At 47.2% G+C, this 25,878-nt stretch overlaps 1 protein-coding gene across 1 annotated transcript in view; it reads left to right on the forward strand.

Annotated features, from left to right (window-relative positions):
* Positions 1-2,332: 2,332 nt before the first annotated feature.
* Positions 2,333-25,878, forward strand: part of LIMD1 (LIM domain containing 1) — a 32,786-nt gene continuing 9,240 nt past the window's right edge. Inside the window, exons 1-4 of the mRNA XM_083870079.1 lie at positions 2,333-3,598; positions 13,047-13,148; positions 24,090-24,157; positions 25,438-25,500. Of these exons, the coding sequence (XP_083726205.1) occupies positions 2,464-3,598; positions 13,047-13,148; positions 24,090-24,157; positions 25,438-25,500 (1,368 nt within the window). The 5' untranslated portion in view covers positions 2,333-2,463. The remainder of the gene's footprint in view (positions 3,599-13,046; positions 13,149-24,089; positions 24,158-25,437; positions 25,501-25,878) is intronic.

Below are 25,878 nucleotides of genomic sequence, written 5' to 3' on the forward strand. Positions count from 1 at the left end.
ATGGACATCCAGATGGAGGCAAAACCCTCCTCCTGAACTGGTGGGGCTTGTGCAAATCAAGGTTTAGCCCCCAGGCACCCAGCTTCTCCTAAAGTGAAACAGGGCTTGTGGGGGTCAGCCTGAGGGAGCTGTGATACCCCTCCTTCCTTCATCCCCACAGCAGAGGAAGCCTTGGAAAGGTTTGATAGATGGGATTGCTTGATAGTTGGGATGTTTCCCTGATATTGTGAAAAGCTCCAGCATTATCAATCTCTTTAAAAAGTGGCTGGCCATGGTTAGTAGCAGTATGTGCTGGGGTCCCCCTTCTCTGGGTCCTGAGGACTGGGGGAGCTCCACTGCTGTGCTTCACCCTGTGCTGGGATTCCCATCCGCCTGTCTTCCCCAGAAACCATAAACCCCCTTATCTAAAGCTGTGCTATGGCTGGGCTAACCTCTGTGAGTCCAAAGTTCATCAGTTTATGAGCTCAAGCTCCAGTCTAAGGCTTTTGCTGCAGGGATGAGCCTACAGCCCCTCAGTCCTGCTCAGAGCCTCTTTGGAGACACCACAGCAGTTCTGAGGTTGCCTTTGAAGAAGACAAGGCACCTTTTCCAGGGGCTCACAGTGCCATCATTTTTAAGCACATTGGGCCAAATCTCACAGGAAGAGGCAGGATATTTTAGGTCTGGCCTCAGTTACTCAGGAGTGTTTTTGTAAAGGAATGGGTCAAAGAGGGGAGGGGAATTTTTTTTATTATTATTTCTGACATGTTTTGGTCACAGCCCAATTCACCGTTATTAAAGGCAGTGAATTTCCACATTCCTTAACATTTGGCCCTCCCTCCTGGAGCCTGGGGGAGAATTACAATAACAAGTTATGGGAATGCAGGACATGTGCCTGGGCCCGTAGGATCAGCTGCACCAGTGAGTTTACTTAGAGGTGCCACAGCTCCCTACCAACCAGCCTGTCCCACAAGCCCAGCAGAGCTCCTGCTGCAGCCCCCAACCCCCGAGCACCCCCAGCTGTGTTTTGACATGGAAATTTTGCAACTGACCCTGGCTGACAAAGGAGGCAAGATGGGATGTAAAGTGTAGATTCACATGGGTAAGTCTTTAATTGTGGGCATGAATTGTCCCAGCCATACTGGGGCACCCCAAGTGCAGTTTTATACACAGTTCCTACACCTTCCAAGCTTTTGGGAACAATATGATTCTCCAAAGCCCTATGTATCACACATATGCCACCAAATTCCAAAGCAACAGTAATTTTATGTCATGATCCATCTGCTTCTTTCCTGATCTAAATGTCTCTGGAGTTGGTCTAGCTGCATTTTGTGTTTGACACTGGATAATGGTGCGGGGGGGTCCTGAAGGTGTCAGGAAGGCTGGGATGCTGATGTTACCTTGGGAATCCAGGGGTATCTTTTGTTCTCCAGGCTAGGGGTTGTCTTCTTATAATGATCCAGAGTCCTTTAGCCATGCTTACTTAAGCCTGACTATCCAGCATAGAATATCTATCTACACCGAGAAAATTAATACAATTTCCTACTATACAGACTAATTGCTCCAGTAGTTATGGGATGAGATTTTCCTCTCAGTTTTTCATGAGAGAGTAGAACTATTTTGTTGGGTGGTTTTGGTTGGGTTTTATTTTTTTTTTTTTTTTTTTGGTTGGTTTTGTTTTGGTTTTGTTTTGGTTTTGGTTTTGGTTTTTTTTGTTTTGTTTTGTTTTGTTTTTGTTTTGGTTTTGTTTTTTGTTTTTTTGGGGGGGCGTTCGGGTGGGGTTTTTTGTTGTTTTGGTTTGGTTTTTTGGGTTTTTTGTTTTGTTTGTTTTGTTTTTGGTATTTTTTGGTGTTTTTTTGGTTTGTTTTTGTGTTTTTTGTTTGGTTTGGGGTTTTTTGTTTTTGTTTTTTGTTGTTGTTGGTTTGGTTTTTTGTGGGTTTTGTTGGGGTTTTTTTGTGCATTTTTTTTTTCCCCCGACGGGCGTCTGCGACTTTTCACAAGGCTTCTTCAGGCAGGTTTCTGGGCTGCAGGGTGAAAAAGAGGAATATTATCCAGCGGGGATATGAGGCAGGAGCACCTTCCGTGCATCACCCGGGTGACTTTAGCCACCCTTCCCAGCTGTGCTGCCTGACCCGAGCCCCTCCCGATCCTGATGGGGCACCAAGGGACATCCTTGGAACCGCACGCGGCGCTCGGGGACAGACCGCGCGCGCTCCCGCCACCGAGCGGGGACGAGCAGCGCGCGCTGGGGGAGTGGGCGTGGCTTGGGGCGGGTCAAGGCCGGGATTGGGGCGTGGTGCCGTGTGGCCACGCCCCCTCCCCCGCCCACAGACACGGCCACGCCCCCGGGACGGGCGCGGCGGGACAGGACGAGCCGCTGCCGCTGCCGGCGGTGCCTCGATCCCGGCGGGAAAGAGCACAGCAGCAGGAGAAGGGGAAGAAGAAGAAGAAGAAGGCGGGGGTCTTCCCGCTAAGCCGGGCAGGATGGACAAGTACGACGATCTGGGTCTGGAAGCCAGCAAGTTCATCGAGGACCTCAACATGTACGAGGCCTCCAAGGACGGTCTCTTTCGGGTGGACAAAGCTGCCGGCAACAACCCCGAGTTCGAGGAGACCAGGCGGGTGTTCGCCACCAAGATGGCCAAGATCCACCTCCAGCAGCAGCAGCAGCAGCAGCAGCAGGAGGAGATGCTGCTGGCCGCGGTGAACGGAGGGGGGGCCGCCTTCCCCCCCGCCCGGGGCAGCCCGCCGGGGGCCCGGGGCTCGAAGCCGCCCCCCGCCGCCGAGGGCCCGCGGGCCAGGCCCGCCGAGGGCGCGGAGCAGCGCGGCTTCGGAGGGAGCGGCACACGTGCCGAGGCCCCGGGGAGCCGGGCCGGGCGCCGGGGCTGGGAGGAGGAGCCCGGCGGGACGGCCCGGGCGGGGGGCCCGCAGCCCGGGAGCCCCGGCCAGCCCCGGCCCTGCCGCGGCGGGCAGGAGAACGGCGCCCAGGGCAGCCGGGCTGTGGGGGGCCGCGACCCGCTGCCGGCCGGACACAGGCCCTCCTCCTCCTCCTCCTCAAGTGCCGGGAGCCCCCCGGCACCCTCGGTGGAGCCCCCGGCACAGCAGAGGCCCTCAGCGTGCTCGGCGCCCTCAGCGCAGCCCGCCCGGGGGTTCTCGGGCTCGGCCGAGCCCTGCGGCCCCGCAGCCGGGGCAGGCGGCGGCCAGCCGTGGTACCAGGGCGTCTCGCTGTCCTTCCCGCCCGGCCCCGCGCCCGCCGCTCCCGGCCTGGAATACCAGCCCGCCGCTGCCTACCCCAGCCCCGCCGGGCCCTTGGTGGCCCACGGGCAGAGCCACAGGCCCGCCGGCAGCGGCGGCAGCCCCGAGCCCGGCTCCTCACGCCTGGCCTCGCGGGGGATGGCGGCTCCCGGCGCCCCGCAGGTGCTTTTCCCCGAGGGCGTGAGCGGCCCGCGGGCAGACTCGGGGCACATGGATGGCTCCGGCACGGCCAAGGTGAAGCTGCCCTGCCAGACCCTCCTCCCGCAGCCGGAGCAGGGGCCGTCGGCGGCCGAGCTGAAGCTGGAGGCACTGACCCAGCGCCTGGAGCAGGAAATGGATGCTCGGCCAAAGGCCGATTACTTCGGTAAGGACACGAGGAGGGCTCACTGCAAAGTGTCGAGGCAGGGTTCGGACCTGCAGAATTGCATTTGCCTGTGCATCTGTGTGCTTGTACTTTGTCAGTTGCCCAGAGCAGGGTTTTTTAATTTAACTTTTATTTACCACAGGGATTAGAAGCTCTTCCTCCAGTGACACCTTTTTCTTTAATCCTACCTCTCTAATTTTAAAGCAAAGGTAGTTCAGCAGCTTTGCGGGGGAGCGGTGCTGGGAAGAAGCTGGAACAGCATATTTTGAATTGCCAGCAGGGAGGCACTTAACTTTTCTTGACTTTTCTTGAATACTCCTGGTTCTATGTCTCACAAGGATGTGTCCTGACCACGTGTGGGTGGGAGGGCAGCCAGCCAGCCTGCGGAGGAGCCGTGCCCGCCTAGGCTGCCGTCATGGAGAAGGGCACGGAGCTCAGGGGAGACAGAAGTAGCTTGGGGATGGGGAGGGCGGTGGTTTCCCAAAGTTGCCAGGATTTCCCTCTGCCCCCAGGTGCTGGTTCTCATCAGCATCCTCGATTGGTGTGTCCTGAAGATGGCAGAACAGGCAGTAGGCATATTCTTCCCTAGATCTGGGGTCTGTGAGGCGTCCAGACTACCACCAGAGGTTATCACTGGCACTCGACAGTGAAAAGGAACCAGTTACATGCGAGGATCTCCCAATGAGAATATTAAATATCCTTCTGGATTAAATTGATTTGCTACCCCAGGATGGCGGGAGGTCAGGGGCAAATTGTGTGTTTCCTTTCCCTGCTGTGCCACTTCACAATTTAACAGCAGAGAAGATAGCTCAGTTTTTGGGAGAGGGAAATCCAGAGTTGCTGGGAAGGCTGGAAACTCCATGGTTAACTTAAGAAATGACAGGAGCAGGCCAGGTCTGTGGATTTTCCTCATGATTTTAGACTCACAGTTGCAGAAGTAGAGGAGGGACAGATTAAACTCTTCAGCCTGGTGCTGAGGAAGGGTTTGCATCTCAGCCTGCACAGGTGCTGTTGCACAGGGTCCTGTCTGGTGGGGCCAGTGGTGGCTCAGTGGTGGTCTGAGCCACACAAGAGCTTCACGCCGAGCTTTGGGGATGTAGCTCCAGGGACCACCGAGGGCTCAGCTGCAGATTGCTTAACAAAATGTGTTTCTTGGCAGCAGGCAGGGGGCCTTGCCCGCAGAGGGCTGTGCCGGGGTTGTTTATCTTGGTATCCGAGACTGGATTAAGCCCTGTGGCAGGGCAGGGGCATTTTTTATCCTGTCGCAGGAAAGTGATGTGTTGAGCTGCTCTACTCACGGTGTTTTGGCCTCGAAACAAGTTTTGGTGCTTTCCATCCGGTGCAGGAAGCGCGCGGTTTGAATGAGCGCAGGGAGCCTCGCTGGGGGGCTGAATGCTGTCACCAGGAGCTGGTAATGGCAATGGCATTGGGACAGCAGGCTTGTGGTGCTCCAAAATGGGAATGTTTGTCTGGAGGTGACATTCAGCTCCACTGGAGAGGTGTCAGGGGTCCCTCCAACAGACCCTGCTGTGTTTTCTCCTCGCGGTCCATGTAAACCTCATCCAAAATGTGCCTGGGGATGGGCTCAGGAGGCAGAGAGCCCAGCTGATGGTTTGATTACTTCTACATTTTTGTCACAAAATAAGGATGCAAGGCAGGAGGAGGCTTTTGTCCTGTGGGAGATTTACAGTGAAGCAGGAGTGGTTTTGGCAGCACGGAGAGCCTGGCTGGCCAGGTGGCTGAGTGAGCCCCAGGGAGGGAGGAGACACGGAGGCTGCCTGATCCCCAGTGAGGTGTTCTGACATCCTCCTGCCAGGAGATTTCGTACCAGGATGTGATGTCTGAGAAATTTGGGAAGGAGGAGATTGAGAAGAAAAAAAAGAAATTTTGCAGTCTTGGCAGAGAGAAAAGTAAAGTTTTGTGGAGCCTCAGCTCAGCAGGTGAAGGTTCAGCAGGTCTGCCCTGCCAAGGACCAAAGGACAGGAAGGAGCAAGTATCGAGGTATTTTAATTCTGGGCCTCCTCCTCCCCCTCTCTTTCTCACTTTTATTTTCACTTTTTACTTTTCACCTTACTTTCTTGGAAGGAATAAAGGACACAGGTGGCCTTCTCAATTATTTTTTGCTATGCCCTACTCTCAAGCTACCAAACTTTAGGATGTAAAATAAACACTTTTATGCAATAGTGATAAAAAAGATCAATTGTTTGTTTTGTTGCAGACATTTTCCCCAGTGAAGGGAAGTCTGTTGCAGCAAGTTTGAAGTTCATCAGAGCCAGGAAATGAAACCAAGACTAAAGTACAAATGACTAAAGTATTTTATGAAAAATATTTTCAGTTCTCCTAATTTTGTGTGCTGCTTTTGTAACAAGGGGATGTTTTCGAAGATGGGTCTATCTGTCAGGTTAACATACTGTCCTTCAGTCTGTCTCAGTCAGGACTAGATGTTTATAAAAAACAATTCTGATCAGAGTAGAGGAGCTGCTTTCTCCTTCACTGTGTGAAAATGTGTGCTTGTAAGTGAAAGCCTAGGAAGGATAAGCCAGGGACTAGGCAAAATACAGGTAGGATGCTGTGCTGAGGAGCATTAGTCTGGTTATCTGTCAGCACCAACTTGCTGTGCAGAATGCTGTTGTCTGCTCAGAGTAGGTATCGTAAGTGACAGGAAAGACATACAAAGCCAAGAATTCTCTCTGGGTTTTTTCCTTTTTTTTTTTTTTTTTTTTTTTTTGTAAGTAGTGACCTATGTGTGAGCTGCATGGGCTGCACACGTCTCTGGAGGAATTTCAGTTCTCCAAGAGGGCATTTGAAGTGCTGGTTTGATTTATGTAGGCTGTCAAGGAGGACATAGGGAGTTTCAGGTATCACCCAGGTCTTTTGTTTGGGGAAGGAAAAGCTGAAGTTGCTCTCTAGAGAGACTGGTTTCCATGCAGCAGAGAAGGGCCCCCGTGTCCCTGGGAGATGTAGCTGGAAGCCAGCTTAGGAAGTATTTAGGTTTTGGTGTATTATTTCCAGGGAATATTCAGGAGTGAGGTGCCCAAATCCCACCGATTTCCCATAGCATTCTTTTGGGTGCATCAGCCTTCATCTCCTCTTGGTGACAGAAGATTAAACAGAAGTGATCAGGGGAGTTGCAAATCCTTTGCTAGCACCACCCAGGTGTTTAGGGTTAGGTGAAGTGACACCATCCCAAAGACTGGAGGTGCCTGATGAGTTTCCAGGTGAGACAGATGCACAACCAAACATCTGCCTGCACTGCCTGGGAGTGACTCCCAGGTAGAGGAGGGCCCTGGCTGAGGTGTGCTGGGGTCTGCAGGGAGCTTTGACTACTTGTTTTAGCATGCAGTGCCTTTGTCTGCAGGCACAGATGGGTGCTTTGAGAGATGTAACATGTAGGATCATGTTTTTACCAGTGCTTTTTTCATACAGCTAGATGGAAATCTCCACCTGATGAGGATTATCTACACCCTTACAAGAGCTTTTTTGTAAAATCATTTTTATGAATGGTTTTCATATTATAAATATTTGTTAGCTGTTGTAGTCTGGCTTCCTTGTTATGTACAGCAGAGCTGATAAGCTGCAGGTGTTTTAGGAGGGCCCTGGGCATCTTGTTTTGCAGTGAAAAGCTGGGATGCTTCCCAGCAGTGAGGCAGAGAATATCTCATAGCAAAGTCTGCAGGTTTTTTCCCCTTCAGAGCAGTAGCTGAATCACTGAGCCCTGTGGAGACCTGGAAGCCCAACACCTTTGAATGGGTGTGAGCAGCTCAAAGGCCAGCAGTGCTCTTTGTAGGTGCAGTGCACAGTGAAGTCAGTGTTTCACCACTGCTGAAACCACAATTCGTTTAACTTTGGGGCTGTACACATCCAGGGACTTTACTGAACTCTGCTGATGGTGGGGCACCAGGACACTTTGTGTGCGGCAAAGGTAATCTCAGGACTGACAAGTGGAGATTAAAATGAAATTTTAATTTCTGATTAAAATGAAAGTTTCCGTGAGTCTGTTTTGTCTGTGGGTGATGATGACAATGTCATTTCCACTGGGAATGAGCAGAGGCATCCTTTACCGCCTTTGCCTGGGAGAGTACCAAAGCTGAAAGGAGACACCTGTCTGCAGCGGAGAGGAGGAGGAGGCAGGGACAGACAGGTCCTGGTGGAACAAGGAAAGCTGGAAGGGTCAGGGCACTTGTAGTAGTGGGTGTGTACAGATTGCAAAGCTTATCTCACTGCAAGAAACCAAGCAAATAAGTATTGGCCTGGAATATGGCTCTTGAAGATTACAGCAGTATGTGCTTCTCCTCCCTTCCTCTTGGGAGCTCAGCTGGGATTGCAAGCTAAGGAAAAATCTACCAAAAGGAAAGAAAAAGCAAGGAGTTGAGGCAGAGGAGCAATCAGTCTTTCAGCCAGGATACAGTAGGAGTGGGACTGAAAGAAATAAGGAGCCTCATTCATGTGGCATGGGAGTTATCATTATCTCTGACGTTGCTGTAAGGTACTTAAAATGTCACTGACGTGAGTTTGATGGCATTTTTGTCCTTCACTGGCAGTGTGTACACAGAGGTCTGCAGCAAGGTCAGGGGTCAAGAGCATGGCATGAAAAAGGGAACAGAAAACTTGTGTTTACCAGCTCTATGGTTCTTTGGGCAGGGAGTACCTGTCCATCTTTATATAGACACCCCAGTCACTCTGTGATGACTGGAACCAATCTGCCGGGTATTCCAGGCACTTGATCTCACCTGGGCCTCCAGATCTCCTTGAAATCACCTCTCCAACAAGAGTTACTGCTCAGTAGTGGATAAGCAGCATAGCAAGGCATGCAATGTGTGTAATTTAGAGTTTGATGTAGGAATTAAGGTGAGCCATGGGAAGGTAGGTGGGTTCAAGTTCCAGAGAAATCCGAAAGTAAAACCAGGAGAACTGAGCATCCCATAGTCTGTGACAGGGTGAAGGGTTTTCTCAGCAGACAGTCTTTGAAACATGTATGTACAAGTGAAGGGCTTGGTTCTCCTGGGATAAATTGATGGGTTGGAGACAGAGCAGCTGTACCTGCACAGGGTCCTCCCTGTCAGAGTGAGTGTCAAGCAGAATTCTGATGGGGAGGACCCTTGTGAAGGTACAGCTTCTGCCAAGAGGCATCAGGATCTACTTCTGGATTATCTGTGTGCATGTGTGGACAGATGGGAATGATCATACAGGAGGTGCAGAGACTCTGAGGGGGTTCTTCTACATTCACCTGGGGGATTCTTCAGCATAAATCCAGCCTCCTGTAAGGAGGGGGCAAAACCCAGTTACATCTGATGGAGAAGAGTCAATCTGATTGTGGAATTGTGGCTTGCACAGAGTATGTGGAAGGAGTAGGACAGACTTGCTGTTTTCTGGATTAGCCAGATAAGCAGACCCACACCACCAGAATCATCCTGTCTCTGCATTCTTCTTACCTGGGACCAAATTGGTGTGGCAAAGAAATCTCACCACTGAAGCACTGTCACATTTGGCTGTTCAAAATGAAGTGACAATGTTAGTAAACCCCACCAGGAGCATGTGTAGGAAAGCTTGGCTGTGTTGTGTGTTGCTGAGAAGGGAGGTGCTGCTGAAGAGAAGAGGGTGCTGTCAGAAGAACTGTGGTCTTGGTCTGTAGATTGATTTTGTCTGAAATGTGGAAATAAGTCCTAGTCCCAGAAAATGCTGCCGTTCAGCATGGCTTGTGATGAATTTTAGTGAGTGGGATACAGTAAGTAACTAAACTCCTGGTGAGTGTGAAATAGCAACACTTGGAGGAAAAAATGTCTCCAGGGGCTTTGAGTCTGGTGCTAAATGGAAATGCGCTTGTTGAGTTTTGAGGGTGGGACTGACATTTCAGACCGAGCACCGGGTTCATTTCATTTCTCACAGCCCTTGAGGTCTGCACACAACCTGTTGGATCACGTGAGCCAAGGCTGTTCCTGGTGACAGCCCTCCTGGTCTGCAGTGCTGAGATGGAGTGTGGCAAGTGCTGGGAAGTGCCTTACAGGGCATGTTTTTGGTCCCAGCTCTGTTCCAAAGGTCCCTTTGTTCAGACTCTCAGCTGCAGCGCGGGCGGTTGCTTGCTGCATGATGCGAAAGGGAACAGAGATTTCTTTGTTGTCCGGGGACGGCTGCCCTGCCGGCAGAAATTGAACCCAAATCAGCAATTTCCATCCCTTTCCCTTCCCAAATCTGGATGCCATTCTGCCTGTGTACTGTGCACTCAGTGGTGCTGTGCATGTTGGGTGGTTTGGGTTTGTCATCCTGGTGGTAAAAGAGAAACCTGTCATTTCTTCTTAATAACGTTGTCTAAGGTTAAAAAATGTGATTTCAGAGGGGATGTCTGCTGGGATTAGTGCTTGCATAAACACTTGTCACGAGCTGCAAAGTTACCAAGCGCAGGAATCAGAGATCTTGCTGAACTGTGGCTACTCAGGATCCCTCTGCTTCACGCTGAGGACAGAAGTTTTTTACTAAAAGCCACTCCATGCCAAGAAAATTACCCAGAACTGCTGACTAGTGTCAGTGGCATGTGGGGCTGGAGTGATGCTGCTGACATTTTAACACCAGCAGAAAGCACAGTCAGCACTGTTTCGGGAAATAGCCGTCGGAGCCGGCATGGAGCTTTGCAGCGGGATGGGGTTGGAGGTGGCCCCGGTTGAGCTGGCTTTGCACACGTGCTGCTGTCAGCAGCAGGTTTTTTTCTTGCTTTTTCCTTGCTTAGCCTAAGCCAAAAGATCAGGATCATTGTGGCAGCAGGGAGTGAATGGGAAAAAAAGAAACGTGGAAAGGAAAAATTAATATAAACACTTTTTTTCTTTCCCTCTCTTTTCAGGCCAGGTGTGCTGAGTGTCAGAGATGAAGGCTCAAGTATGTTGGTTAAAATACTTCAGAATATTATATCTGGAAAGAGCAAAGACTTATTTAGAGAGTAATTTCACTTGCTACTGAGATTTAATAGGCTTTCAAGTAAGATTTAGCAGATACATGTAAGAACATAAACTAGATTCAGATGTGCCATAATGCTGTTTTTCAATTGTCAGCCTTGGCACAGGATATGTATGAATATTTATAGCATGTCTGGTTATTACATAGGTGAGTAATTTAGCACATTACAGTTTTTACAGAAAGCATTAACAATTTATTTTAAAAGCCCTTTCATTCTGTGACTGTATTTTCCATGTTTTAGGGGCCTAAATATTGAAAGAAGTGGGTGAAAGGGTTAATCAGAGGGTGAAATGGAGCATGGACTGAAAGGAAGGTGGAAGGGTGGTTGGGGAGGTTGAGGGGTGGGAGGTGGAGGAAGGTTTTGGTACAAATGTGAGAGCTTTGACAGGTCCAGCAGGATCTGTCCTGTTGGGAACCCAGAGGGGCAATGCCTGTGCTCTGGAGTGTAATGGGATAGACAGGAGGTGGCAGAGGCAATTTCTGCCCTCCATGGGGTTTGCCTTAGTCTACTTAATAGTGGCTTCTGCCTGCCAGCATCTTTACTGGGCGCTGTGCCTGCACTCAGCTGCTGTGCCTTCTGCCTCCTGCTCCTTCTTGCTGCTCATCCACAGTCAGTGTCACCTGGCTGCTTTGTGGAAAGGAGGAAATTGGAGCATGCTGGTGAAATTTTCTGGAGCAGCCACTCATTGGCACAGAGAAGGGGAAAATGCAGCACTTGCAGTGCAATAAATACGTTGGCTCTGTGGAAAGCCTGGTGGGTGTCATGGAAAATTGGCAGGTTTTCTGCTCTCAAAACTTTCTGCTGTGCATTGCTGTACTCAGGAGGGAATTTTGAGTCGTTAGCTCTTGTGTCAGATCATTGCACAGAAACTCAGGCTGCCGCTGAATGTGCGCATTTCTGGGATAACACATCCATTTGAAAAGCCAATTTTTTCTTATCTTTGCCTTGACCTTCTTTCTTTTAAATCCTTTTTCTAATGCCTGTACAATTTATCTTTCTTAAAATGTTTCTTTCAATAAATGAGATAAACCTGCTTAGTTCAAAAAGAACCAGAAAGTTTTGCGTGCTTGGTGCCAGCCTGAGTGCTGGGGTGGGCCCACAGCCAAGTGAGCATTTCAGTTCATGTAGGATTTGGACAAAACAAAGTAACTAATTATTCTTTGCAGTCTTTTCTCCAGATTTGTGTCAGTGTGGACTCTGGCTCTGGGTGCAGTGGGGCTTGGCACAGTACTAGGACAGCTTTCAACGTGCGGGTTGAATGCACACAGGCAGCTGCAGCACAGAGAGCCAGGTCTGCTCTGCCTAAACCTGGGAAACTCAAGTGTCTGCTTTTCAGCAGCCATGTGTGTGCTACTGCAAAGAACTCCAGCGTGGTTTTATCCCTGTAGTGTGAAAACTGACGGCCATAGCTCTTGGCAGCAGGAGGAAATTGTTACTCACCCTGGCAGTGCAAGCCTGGTGCTGCCAGAGTTGAGTTACTTTTCAGCACTGTTGTAAGCACAATGGACTTCTTCCTAACTTTCTCCAGACTTTTTCAATTACTCTGGAGGTTGCAGTGCCCCAAAAGAAGTGAAATTTTGTTTACCACCCTTAACTAAGGATCTCCAGCAAGATGTTGCTGTTCCTCCTCCTGGGGCAGTAGGGATAGATGTGTGACTCACAGTCCCTTGCCCAGAGATTTTAAGAGCTGGGATTAATAGGGCTGGGTAGTGGTGCAAGGAGAGACTTGGAGGTGGAGTCACATCAGAGTCACCACAAACCAGAGACAGAAAGACATAATCTATTTTTACTTCAGACTGCCCCTTATTCATTAATTTGCTTGAACAGAGATTCAAGTTTCTCAGTTAGAGGTAGTTGAAGGGTGATATTACTTTAAAAAGAGCCTGTCACAATCACAGGGTAGTGCCTGAAGTAAGTAAACTGGCTTGATGTGCCATTGCCTTGTTAAGAGAGGTAGAGGTCAGGTAGCCTAGCTCTGTTTTGTTGGGAAATCATTAGGGCCTTTAGCAGGCACAACTGGAGTCTGAAATGGATGATTTAAAGGAACTAAATGAAGAGCTGTGTTTTCCTCACATCAGTTGCAACCAACAAGCTTGTCTTATACAATAAGTGACAGAAGCTATTGGTCTGTGAAGAGCTCTGAGCACCACTTACTGATACTCACTGCTTTTGTGAGGGTCCTTAAGCGGGTTTAGATGTATATAAAGGTTGTTGGGAAGGATGGGGCAAGGAAGGAGATGTCACTGCACCTGGACAGGACTGTTCTTGTGCAGTTTACTTCTTGCAAAAGTCTTTCACTGTGGAGGTTTGATGACTGTCATGACCACTGCTAACAGCATCTCTCAGGGCAGGTGACAGTGATGTCACCTACGTCTTATGGCTTCAGTGAACCACACGGTGCTAAGCTGTTCAGCCACCATGACAAGCTACATGTGTTATCACCCAACCAATGTCCCCGGCCACCCGTCAGGTCCCACTTGTGACCTCTGTTCTCTCTCCCAGGTACCTGCGTGAAGTGCAACAAGGGCGTGTATGGAGCAAACCAGGCTTGCCAGGCCATGGGCAACCTCTACCATGACAGCTGCTTCACCTGTGGAGCCTGCAGTGAGTATCCCTGGCCTGGGCTGATGCTGCAGCAAACTCTGCAGCAAACTCTTTGGGCTTAACATTTTTCTGGTGTAAAGGGGGAAGAAAGTAAAGCAGTTATTAAACTATCTCCCAGCTGGAGTCTGCTGCAGCTATGTCTTGGTGGTGGTGGTGCTTGCTGTTTGTTTTTGAATGGATTGTTGCAAGGCATGTAGAAAAGATCTTGGACTGTGCCAGGCATCTGCCTTCTGGTATGGGGGGTGGTTGTTTTCATTCCTCTGCCTCTCAGTTATAGCCACATTTTCTTACAAGAGTATTTTTTCAAAGTGGCAGTGAATATGCCTTAGCTGGCATGTTTTTTGTCTCAGCAGGCTTTACTTTTCAGATGGAGCTGCTGCAGGGTAAATCCAGTGACAGTGTTTTTGCTGCATGCATTATCTTTTGCTTGCTAAAATCGTTTTGTACCTCTGAAATGGAAGTGCATGAATGACCTAGATTACACGTCTTGCTCGCTCTTTCTCCAGAGAAATGCAGCCGTGCCCTGAGATAAGGGACATGTCTCTGTCAGCTTGGTTTATGATTTTTTGCTGGGAGGGAACTAGTTACTGTGCCAGAGGTATCAGGCTGGGAGCAGCAATGATGAGCCCTGTGAAATCTCCCCAAGAAGCAGAGTAAATAGTTCAGCTGGCTCTGCTGAGCTCCCTGTGGGTCACTTGTCAGACCCAGATCTGGAGCTTGCTGGGATGTACAGCAATGTATGGATCCTCCTAAACATCTCTTTGAGGAGATCTGTGATGGAGCTGGAGTGAAGAACTGACCATTTGATTTTAAACCATGGCTGTGTTTGTAATACAGTGTTTTTTCTGTTTTGTTATGTTTAACTCCAGCAGTAGTAGCGTATTTTTAGAAGTGTAGCTGTATATGTGGTGGCAGAAAAAATAATAATCTTCTGCTGCTTTTGTATATATGAATTTGGTTTTCCCAGATAAGACGGAGGGTTTTTCCTCCTGAGTTGTATTTAGAGTTATAAACTCATCAGCACTGCATGTGTTTTATTTGGAGCTGTAAAGTTGGAATAAATATAGAAAGATGTGTATGCTTTTTAATAATAGCTGAGCCTTGAACTATGCCCGTTTCCCAGCTGTCCTACACCAGCTGCCCTGCCTCACCTATGTTTTTAGTAGAACATTTCACCATCATCTAACCAAAAATAGGAAAACTGAAAAGCGAAAGTGGTTTCTGTGTGTTGTGGCAGTTTCCTAGATGCTTAGAAGTCAGCTGCTTACTCTTCTATCCTTTCTTATAAATTAATTTGAAATTAATTAATCTTCTCCTATAGAGAGGATTCCTGGCTGCAGCCAGGGCTTTGCTTCAGTTCCGTCTCGCCCTCTAGGGCTGGGCAGTCTCTGAACTGCCCTTGCACCCAAAGCTCCTGTTAAAAATAATCTAGCAGCAGGTTTGAGCTGTCTTAAATTTCTAAAATGACTACCGTGCAACTGGTGCTTTAGAAAGAAACACTTTTGATCCTCCTTTTAAAATGAATTTTACAATCTTTATTTGGAGACCAGCCCTAGAAAAGGAGTTGTGGTTGCAGAGGTATCCGTGGTTACATCTGTTTGTTTGTCTGTGTTTGGTTAAAAATTAGCTTAATCCCATTCCTAATGAGGTGGCTTGGTGAGGGTTGAAAGAATAGCTGTTTGCTGCTTATTCTAAAAGTCAACCCTTTCCAAACATTTCCAGTGCAAGATAAAAAGGTGTGGATGTTCAGGTGAGATTTAGGAAGATGGAAAGAAGCCAAGTTTAGCAAAGTGATGCCCATTTTCTCTCTTACCCAGGCTGTAACTGAGAAATGTGCTGAGTAAATGTGCTGGGGCAAAGGGCTTCAAACTGAAACTAAAATCAAAAAACAAGACTAGTGAAAATGATGGGGAGGGAGGGAAAGAAAGGGGTGTGGGAGCAATAATGATATTTCCGTCAGTAGAAAAGACTGTATTTCAAAACAAGATTAAAAAAAGGGGAATGCAAGTCATGGGCATATAAGTGAGAGCCTAATTCAGCTTGTTATATTTAGGAGAGTAGTCACGAAAGCTGAAGTCCTTCCCATTGTGGTAGTGGCCATACTAAAATGGAAACTGAAGGCAGTGGCAGCTGGCAGGATAGAATGGATGGATGGAGGGGAAGGTGTGTGGTGGCATGGGATTCCCAGCACTCCAAGAAGAGCAGTGCCAGAGAGAGGCCCCCACAGTAGACGTGTTTTCCCTCACGTGCACAGACCTCTACAAGCAGCAAGGTTTGCAAGAAACCCTTTGGTGCAGGAGGTGGTTTCCTGCACTGCCCTTGATCTGCGGGGCCTTCGTGCACCGGACGCTTGCTCTGGGGTTTGTGGCCTGCCCTGGGCTGGGCTGATTCATCAAACCTCTGCACTGTGGCTGCCTGCCTGGTGCTGCCTGGGGAGGTACAAGATGTCCTGCCCTGCACTCAGGGAGGAAACCTACTCAAGGGGAATCCCCCCTTTTGCAGCCCCAAAGTAATTTGCCAGCCCCACAGACCATCAGTTGCTGTGGGGATAAAGGGCGCACACTCGTTGTTCACTCAGAGAGGACACGTGCCCCTCTGCAGGCTTCCTGTCACTTGTGTCCCTCTGCAGGCTTCCTGTCACTTGTGTCCCTGCAGTAAATGTGATGAGACCATTTTTTGTCTGCCAGAAAAATAAATATTTATTTGGTGTTGTCTTTCTAGCTGCAAAAGCACATCTTGAGCAGCCTATGTGGAAACTCTGGTTTCTAGTTGAAAAGTAAGTAGTGGTTTTAAGGTCAAGTGGAGTTCATCTTGGACACCAGCCAGTACAAACTTGACTTTGAGAAGTCAAGGTTGCTCCTGATTTCGATCCTAAAATTTCTTCTCTGGTGGAACACTGAATATCTCCCACTCCAATAAATAAAATATACAAAATTACCTATTAAGGTAAAGCATATTGTCCCCCAGATTATTTATAACCACTGTCCTGCTGTTTTCTTTTTAGGAAGGATTTCTAATTTTGCTCCTAGCTGGATTTGTGTCCAAATGCGTATTGGTTTCCCTGACACAGAAAATCGAGAGGATCTAAGAGGCAAAGGGTTATATGGGGGGGGTTGATACGTCAAATTTCCTTCACCCTTTGCTTCCCAATACACATATGTTCAGAGATAAATGATAGAGCAGTTTGTTGAACAGGGCTATGCATACACTGCAGAGTTCAGTTGGCAGGAAAAAAATGTACTGCCTTATCTGAGCCAATGGCATGTAATGCAGAAAATTTGGCTTAGAGGTCAAAACAACAGATTTAGAATTACTACTTTGGCGTAAATGTCTCATTTATCTTCTTGTTTGTTACAGGGCAGAGGCACAAACAAGGCAGCCTTTTGCAGAGAGGGAGAGGAAAAAACTTCAGGCTCTTTCTGCAGGATTAGTAATAAATGGTATTTGCTTTACAGGAGGGCCACAAAAGTAGGTTAAAAAAAAAGGCCTCCAAACAAGTTGAGCTATTTCCTGCAATCTCAAGGTTTCTGTTTCTGCCTTGGGGTTTGAAGGGTTTTTTGCAGCTTGTTGGACAAACAGTTGTAGCTATCAAATGGTTTGTGACACATTAACCATTTAAATTAAATCACTATTTTACACCTCCTCAGAACATGAAAAAAATATACTTGTGTCTCCAGAGGTTGATATTTACCATTTAGGTAGTAAGGAGACTTTATAAATTTTATACTTTCAACTAGACTGTATCACTCTAACCTGTTCTGTTAGTTGTAGTGCTTTCTCTTGGATTCAGCCAGGCATATATCCAAATGCTACAGGTTGCCTGGATAACAGACCTTTTTGCTCTGCTAGCAGTGTAGTTTAGAGCATAAGGGTCTTGCATTTGAGCCACTTGGTGCTCAAGAGGAAATCTGAAAGCTAAAAAAGTGCAAGGGAAATGTTGAAGATGGCTGGGAAGGAAATCAGTAGGCGAGGAAGGAAGTCAGGAAGAAAGAACTGATTGCAAGGTGATTTGAAGGGAGTGCATGATGTTGAACTACAACACAAGGACCAGGTTGTGACTCTGTACTGCAAAGAGTTGGAAACCTTGTATGTTTGCTAGGTTACAGAATTCAATCTTGGACATGTCAGCATCACTGCATTATTTTATTTTTCTTTTCTATTTTTGCAAACTCAGATTAATGTTGATGTCAATGTAGGGCTTAACAGGCTGCTGTTCCAGTGACAGGCTTTGAAATCACGCAATCTGGCTGCCTCTTGCCACCCTCTGGATATATATACATATTATATTTCACAACATAGTTGTCCTTAGAGGTATCAAGGGTCATTTACTAAACTAGGTAGCTAAGCTATCAAAGCAGTGCTTTCTGCACTGCCCTCTGCTTGGGCTAATTAGTCTTGCTGCAGTGATTATAAAGCATGGCTGCTTAGAGCAATGCAGCTCTTGATGTCTTTGGGCTAATTATGTTGAATAAACATGTCCTGTGTTGGTATGTAACTCCTAGAAAAAGAAGGCCATGGTTTTTATTGGTACCATTAAATAACTTTACAAGTAGAAAGGCATATTTTTCTGCCCGTGTGACTTAATCCCAGACAGCAGGGTAGCCAGCCTTGCCAAGTGAATTTCTCCACATGTATGTGTATGGTTATCTTCAGATGCAGAAACTGCCATCTCTTCTAGTGGAGGCAGAACTTAGTGCCTATAATTGGATAAAAACCCACCACACCAATCAACTCGCTTGAGAAATGTGCAGATCTTCAGAGTGGAGAGTGCAGAGCATTGCCAGTAATCCATCCTCAGCATCCCCTCAGTAAAATTATCATGCCAGAGCCTGCTAAGTAAACAAAATAATTCTCTAGCAAAAATCATGTCAGAAAAGATTCAGGTGTGCTTGGATTTACAGTTTAGGGGGCGGGCAGTTCACCAGTACATTTTTCTGCATCAGTCTAAATTGCTGTTATGTTCTTGCTGACTTTTTGTCTTCAGTCTCAGCTCACTGATGAAAAATCCTGTTGTTTGTCACAAGAAGTGCTTTCTATAGATGAGAAAAGCCAGGGCAGCTTTTACAGTAAGGTGACAGTACTTGTTCTTCTCCTGGCCAGATTTCAGGGCAGTAGAGCTATGAGCCCTGAGCTGAAGGGGCTTTGGCATGAATCAGGTGTCCTCAGTAGATATCCTTGATGGAAAGGTGCAGATGTTCAGCTCCACAAGGGGATGGATGCAGTCAGGGATTGATCAGTGTAATAGTGGTTTCAGTGAATTGCATGTGTTGCAATGCTGGCTGGAAGTCTGAAATCATTTGGACAACATGAGGAGAAAAAAAAGGTTGAAATCTTTAGTGGAATGGATTTCCAGTCCTTCTAGTCTTTCTATTTTATAATATCATCTTCAAAGTACTGCTTTCTGAACAGACATAGGATTAATTTGTGCTGTAAAGATTTTAGTGGGTTTCTTACAACGTTTTAATGATACCTGTGAGTAGTTAGAAATTCTGAGTAGTGTCTCAGTAAGCACTGAGCCCCTTTCCATAACCAGAGAAATTTAAAAATTACTCTCTCATGTCGTTTCCACATACAGTTATAGTCACTGAGGTCACAGAGATTGCCTCCCCCTCCTTCCTCCTCTGAGGCTCTCTGTGTTTCGATGAGTCACTGGATGATAGGGTGGGAGGCCAGCTCTTGACAGCCACCTGGTTTTGATGCATTTTGGGGAACAGAGCAGCAGTCTCCAGGGTGATGCAGAGTGGCCGAGCACTGGGATGAAAACCAGTTACTGAGCAGGGACTGTCTGGATCAAAAGCACTGCTTTGTCCCAGGATGACTGTATTTTACCTCTGAATTTTGACACTTCTAGTGGTTTTCCCTAAAAAGAAGAACTCTGGAGTATCTTCTTGCAGTGGTTTGCCTGATGTCAAAGGAGAGATGTTGCTCAGTTGTGTGGTGTGCTGTGGTTTTGCAGTGTTTCTGTCTGGGGATCCATTTCTGCCCTCACCTGTGGCTGTGTTGCTATTAGAGGCAGCTGGCATTTCTTGCTGACCTCTCTTACATGCTCCAGAGCATGTTTTTGACTTTCAGCATCAGATCATTTTCTGAGTTTTAAGGGTTTTTTTGGTTGGGTTTGTTTGGTTTTTTTCCTAGTGCCTCAAATTATTGGTGAGAGCATAGAGGGTGTGTTTTGCAATCTTACCTTACAGCCACTGTAGTGCAGAAAGTCTGAACATCCTAAGTGGTAGTGGAGTTACTGTATAGTAGCAGTTTCTTTTCAGAGATATCCTATCCTCCTGCCCATGGTTTCAGCAAGACTTTGGTCAGTCTTGGGCTATCTGCCATTTACCTGATGTGTAGAATGTACAGGCCTACACATGAAAGTGACCCTTTCATGCAGGCTCAGTTCTAGAGCAGATTGGAAATATTGCTGCTTCTGTGTCAGCCTCAGTGCTGCACCCAGCTTTAATGGCCAAGAGAAGTGGGACAGATGGCAGAAATTAGGCAGAGCTGTCTGATGCCTGACCTGGTCTGCTGCACATGGTAGGACATCATCATACTGCCTGTCAGGAGAGTGTCCACAGAGGGCTCCCAAAACACACATGCTGGCTAAATTCAACATGCCGTCAGTAATCACATATTCAAATTTCTTTTACAGCTGTGGTACTTGAAAAAGCACTGGTTTTTGTAATGGCAGAGGCCCAGGGCTATCAGTGTGGAAGGGACCCAGGAGAAGCTGCCAGTCAGCAGTGATTTTTGCCCATCTGCTGTGCAGATACCACAGGGAGTTCCGTGGTGCTTAGATGATTGATAAGTGAAGCCCACACACTGCCTTTCCAGCAATGCAGCAATCCTAGTTGTGCATCTCCTTAGAGCCCTGGGACCCAGACATGGCTCTGTTCCATTGTATGCATTGACAAGCTATCTCTTGTCTTTGAACATGGGTTTGTGACCCCATTGTTTTTAATAAATAATGGAAAAGCAACTTCAAAAGAGAAAGTTAAGTCCAAATCCCCATCAAGCAAATGATGTATCTCCCAGGGTTCTCCTTGCCAGGAACATTGCAAGTCCCTAGTTAAACTCCCTCTGCGTGGTCTTCCAAAGGAGAGAGCCATCATTTGAGAAAACTGGACAAAAGCATTGGCATCCTGGGAGTGCAGCCTGATGGTATGCCTGTTATCAGCTGCAAAGCAAAGTGTGTTTATTTTAGCACAAAAGCACTAGTGACTAAGCTTGAAATATTTTGAAATTGGTGCTGAAATGGCCTCGAGGTCATCCTGAAGGTCCCACAGTTAAACTGATTAGACAGACGTGTGAGGGATGAGCAGCACATAAAAGCTCAGGGCTCAAACTTCCTGTCAGAGAGACGAACAAGATACCTTGTAAAAACAAGTGAAGACAGTAAGGTTGAAATGCCAAAGAATTTTAATTGTCTGAATCTTTTCAGGTGTGAGATTAGCTAAATTCAGGGTGAACTGAAATACAGTCAGGAGCCAGCAGCATAAAAGATGCAATAGAACAATTGATCCTGAAAGCAGCAAGCCAAGCATTAAATATTCCTGGGTTTGTCAAAGGGTTTTTCATCATGATACATATTAAAAGTAGGCAGTTATCAATATGTGATTCCTTATATTTAACTTCTCAATCGTTCCTTTTGGTGAAAATAAAACAGCATCTCCATGCTCAAGTGAAACCTGTGCCAGCTTCTGCAGGAACAGTCAGAAGTATCACTTTGGAGAGGGACTGGTTTAGTTTAAGGCACTATCCCATGGCAGGGAGCCCAGTGCAGGGACAGAGATCATTGCCACCCTGCTCTGCACTGGGGCAGTCACAGTGTTTGTTTCTTTTACTGGTGTGGCTGCAGCAAGAACGTGCATTTCCCAGCTCCACCAGGACAGTCCCCAGCACAGCCTGGGAAGTGAGTTTTTCCTGCATCTTGCCTTCCCAATTGTATGATGAGAAAGTGCTTCCTCATCTCAGAGACACTGGGAGAAGTCTGTCCCAGAACTGCACAGGAAGAAGCGAAGAGCAGCAGGGAAGAAATGGGCTGTGTTCGTGTGAACCACTCCCACAGTGGCTGCAGGAGCACCTGGTTACTCATTGTTTTTGCTAATTTCCTTTTACACTCCTGCCAGGAGCCTAAAGAGTAATGGAGAGCTAAAAATAGTTAAAATACTTACCTCTTCCCTAACTAAAGTAATTAAATCATCCCTGTCCTGCCTCAAAGTGCTCTTGGTGTCAGCAACTCTTCTTCAGGCACTCACGTAATGCCAACTGCCAAATTATAAATCCTTTATAAAGGGTTTATCCCTCTGCTGAATGAGCTTACAGCAGAAGCCCAGACACAGCATGCTGGCCGTGGCACCTTCACTGAAGGTCTGTTGCCATCAATCTTAACCTGCTAATGTCATCATGTTAAAAATACACTGGGTGCAGAATGGCTGGTAAATGCTTTTTTTGTCACCATGGAAGAATGACATTGTGGCAGTGATCCAAACCTCATCCTTTCTGTTGGAATGTCTGCTGCTCATGCACCAGGCCTTCATCCAAAGAAGTATTTCTTGTTGCATGGCCCCATGTGTATGTTTTTCCTCACCACTGTCAGCTTGTCTTTAAGGAGACACATTGTGGGCAGGTGGAAAGTCACTTGGGCACCTGCCTGTTGCACTAAACTGGAGCCTTCACTACCGTGTAATTTAAAACCAAAGTTAAATGGTTTTGTTTGCTTTTCATTATTGGGAGTGCCAAGTCCCAGTGTTGCATTTCATCAGTGGGAGATTTTCAAGAGTACTTCTTGCTGCCTTAGGCTTGTTGTTAACTTACTTAGGACCACCCTTGACAAAGGTGATGCAAATCTCAGGTATTCCTGTGCCTTTCCTGTCCCTCCTCAGAAACTGTGACTCTAGAGCTGCAGGTGAGCATGCCAGGCTTACCTGTGAACAGGCAGGCACACAGGTGGGGTTATCACACAAATACACACCCTGGGTTATAAACCACAAAGATTACGTGTCCCAGATTAGATACTTTCTGTTTTGAACTCCGGGTCTTGTTTCAGTTTCAGCAACCTTGGCAAAATCAAGGTGGATGAGAGAAATCCAAGTGGAATGCTCTCAGTATTGTCAGGTTCTCTTCCATGTCCTATCCAATGTCTGCACTGGGGCAAGGATGGGCTGGTGCTCTGAGTCATCTCTGACCTTCAGGTTATGTGGTTGTCCCTAGCAGGGATTAGAAGAGAATGGGGGACAGTGACTGTGACAGGGCTGTGTGCTTTTGGCTCCTGCACTGGTCCAGTAAACACGGAGCTGAGCAATGCCTACGGTTTAACCATGAAGGATGAAATATCTTCTGACAAACCAGGGCTTGTTCCTTGAGAAAACACACTGCCCTGACCTCCACCTCCCTGCTGCCTGAAACCTGGACAGGGCACTAAGGTCTGGCTCAATTCACTGGCAAAACTTTGGAGCTTCCCTGGAGCATCTCTATTTTGCTAGGTGTTCCACCGGAACAGTTCCCAGTGCAGTGAGCTTTTCCTGCATCTTGCCTTCCCAACTGTATGATGAGAAAGTGCTTCCTCACCTCGAAGAGACGCTGGGAGCAGTCCATCCCAAAAGTGGGCAGGGAGAAGCTGAGAGCAGGAGAGGAAGAAATGGGCAGCAGGAGTTGTTTCCCAGCCTGAGGGTGCCCTCTGGCGTACGCAGGAGACTGTAACACTTGTTTCTTGAAGGGGTTTACTTGGTTTCCTCCTTTCCCTAAAGCCTTGCAGCCAGCGTGGTTCTTTGCTGAAGGCTGCCGGGTAGGTGCATACTGTGAGCTGACCCCCAGAGCAGTCCCGTGTGTTGTTCACATTTATACACCCAGCAGCTGACAATCACTTCTTTAATGATACTGGCCACAGGAGCATGTCAAACAGGAGGCTTCTGGGCCCAGTGTCTCAGACCCAGTTTCCGTCCAGCAGTGCCTGGTATGTGTCCAAAACCAGCCTCCAGCTGTGCCCAGGCAGTGCTGCTCCCCCTGCCCTGGGCACTGTCTCCTGGCACACACTTGGGGCTCCAGTGCAGAACAATTCCAGTGCCAGGCTGGCATTTCAAACCCTGGGCTCAATAGGGAAACCAGGCTGCTAAGAGGTAGGAGCAGCTTTTTACAAACAAACAAAACCTAGCTCTTTTTTCTTGGGGGAAGGCAGGGTGTTTAGGAGTGGTGGCAGCGTGAGCAAACATTACCATGATTACGTGCAACTGAAAACAGACGGTGAATGAGAGGCATAAACACAAAAGCTGCAGTAAATACAAATCATCTCCATATGTAGTCTTTTCTTGGAAAAACTTTGTCATCTTGTTTTGATTATGACATTTGGATTTTATAAAAAAATAAATTTAATAGTTTCAAAGCATTTTGTTGGCAGCTGCAGTAACAAATGTGCTGGTAGGTAGCAGAGAAGCCTGTTGAGTGCTCTGGTGTTCCACTCTGCTGGGGGAGAGTGAGTGCTCAGCAGTGCCTTGTCTGGCAACTGCTGCCCATAGCAAAACAGCAAGGTCGTGACATTTTGAGGAATTAAGTCAAGTGTGGGTCACTTTCTGCATGCCCTTTCTTCTTTTCTCCTTGCTCCTGTCCTGGGGTGTTTTCCAGCATGAGTCAGTGTATCCTCCCTCACTCTTCCCAGAGTTACTACATGTGGTGATCTGTCAGGAGGTGGTCCAGGCCTGCAGAGCTACTGCCTCTTACCAGAAGTGGGACTTTTGTCCAGATCCACCAACATTCATCAGCAGCCACCAGTGGAAGAGGATTTGGCAGGCCGGAGTCTGGGAAGACCCATGCCAGGGTTAGGTGCTCTTTTCCAGCTGTGTGATGTCTGTCCTTAGATATCCTCATTGTTGTTTGCTTCTCAGCAGCTAGGTTTTGATCACATTTTCTCCTTGCTCTCTGCTGATCTTTTTCTTATCTCTGTGATTTTTTCCTTAGGTCGAAAGCTGAGAGGAAAAGCCTTTTATTTTGTCAATGGAAAGGTGTTCTGTGAAGAAGACTTCCTGGTAAGCACCCGGTTGACTCTTGTAATGAGACATCCCAGTGTCACCAGCAGACTCACAGCCAGTCAGCTTTGCCTGTTTCACACGCTTCTGGTCCAGCATCCTGCCTGGCCCTTCTGCTCCAACATTTTCCCAGGGCCAGCCCCAGCCATGGTGGCTGCCCACGTGTGGTGCTGGAGGTGGTTGAGTGAGAGGTCCTGGTTTTGTGGCACAGACCCCTAGCTGAAGCCATAACCTGTTGTGATGGCTCCTTCAAAGCATCGTCTCCCTGGCCATACTGAGGAGGCAGGAGTGAGATAAATGGCTACAGAAGAATGAATGGGTGAATTTCCTTTTTCACTTAATGCATATCTTTCTGTTGCCCTTAATGGATTTTGTGGGAGTATACCTAAGCATGAAGTAACCCCACAATCCTGTCCTTGGCTGGTGCAGATAAAAATCCATACACTCTTCTGTCCCTGAGTCCTGGTAGATTAAGCCTTCCTTGAGACTTGAAAAAGTTGTATTTGGTTACTTATTGGTGAATCCTATGATTTCTGTCAGAGAGAGGTAAGTTCATCTTATTTGTTTTCCTTGGTATATTCTACATAGGATGAAAATAAAAAGTTTAAATGCACCTAAAGTATTTCATTTTGCATGTTTGCATTTCCTTCATTCTGACAGATAATATGCTGTGACCATGGTGCATGGACATGACAGAGAGCTCCTTACCAATAGATCTCAGCAAAAACAGAAAAAAAAGTTGCTCTGGGCCAGACTTGATTGCAATCTTAACAGGGAACTGGAACAATACTACTGACCTCAGAGAAGCTCTAACAGAATTATGACCATTTAACCAAAGAAAAATTTGGCTTTCCAGGCCTATATATACAGATATTGTGACTTAAATATGTGATAAACACAAGTAGGTTCTTGTCTTGTAGTATCACGTGGTCAAACAGGCATGTAAATAAGTCTTATTAATAACTGCCTTATTTGCATGTGCATTTATGGTATTTCTCTTTATACTTTAAATTAAAGTTAAGTTTTACACTTGGAAGTTACAGGAACTTGTTCTCTTTCTGAAACTGGGCAGTCAGAAGTATAGATAGAATATCAGATAGAATATCATCTGTCCACACCTTTACATAATGAAAAAAACATTAGGAAGTTTAGGTTTTCTGTGTAAGGAACACCAAAAAAGCACCAATAACAAATATGCAAATAACACTCCACAGTACACTGTTGTTTATGCTTGAGTGGCCTTGTGAAATTTTAAGTTAATTTCTTTTTTGTCCTTGCAGTATTCTGGTTTCCAGCAGTCGGCTGACAGGTGTTTCATTTGTGGTCATTTGATAATGGACATGGTAAGTGATAATTGCTTTAGGAGAAAAAACTCCCACAGCTTTTTAGAAGAATGCATCAAAACCAAAATATTTTCATATCCAATGCTGTCTGTTATCATCTAGTACTTTGCCTAGTGTGAGACTGGTATCAGAAGGAAAATCCACTGAGCCTTTTGTTGATTTTTTCAAGGAAGTGAAGCTGGCACCCTACTGTACATGGTGCAGAGACGTTACTGCCCATTTTCAGTAGGTGTAGAGCCTCCAGGTCTTTCATTCTTTCATCCCTTTTTGGACTTCTCTGGACAGTGTATTTTAGTCCTATTGATGCTTCCTGCTCAGCAGTGCCGTGGCTCTGCAGTGCTCCCTTGCTGTGAGGCATCAGTGCGGCTCTCTCAGCCT

This window comes from Zosterops lateralis (assembly GCF_965231275.1).
Source record: "Zosterops lateralis genome assembly, chromosome: 1".
Lineage (NCBI taxonomy): Eukaryota > Metazoa > Chordata > Aves > Passeriformes > Zosteropidae > Zosterops > Zosterops lateralis.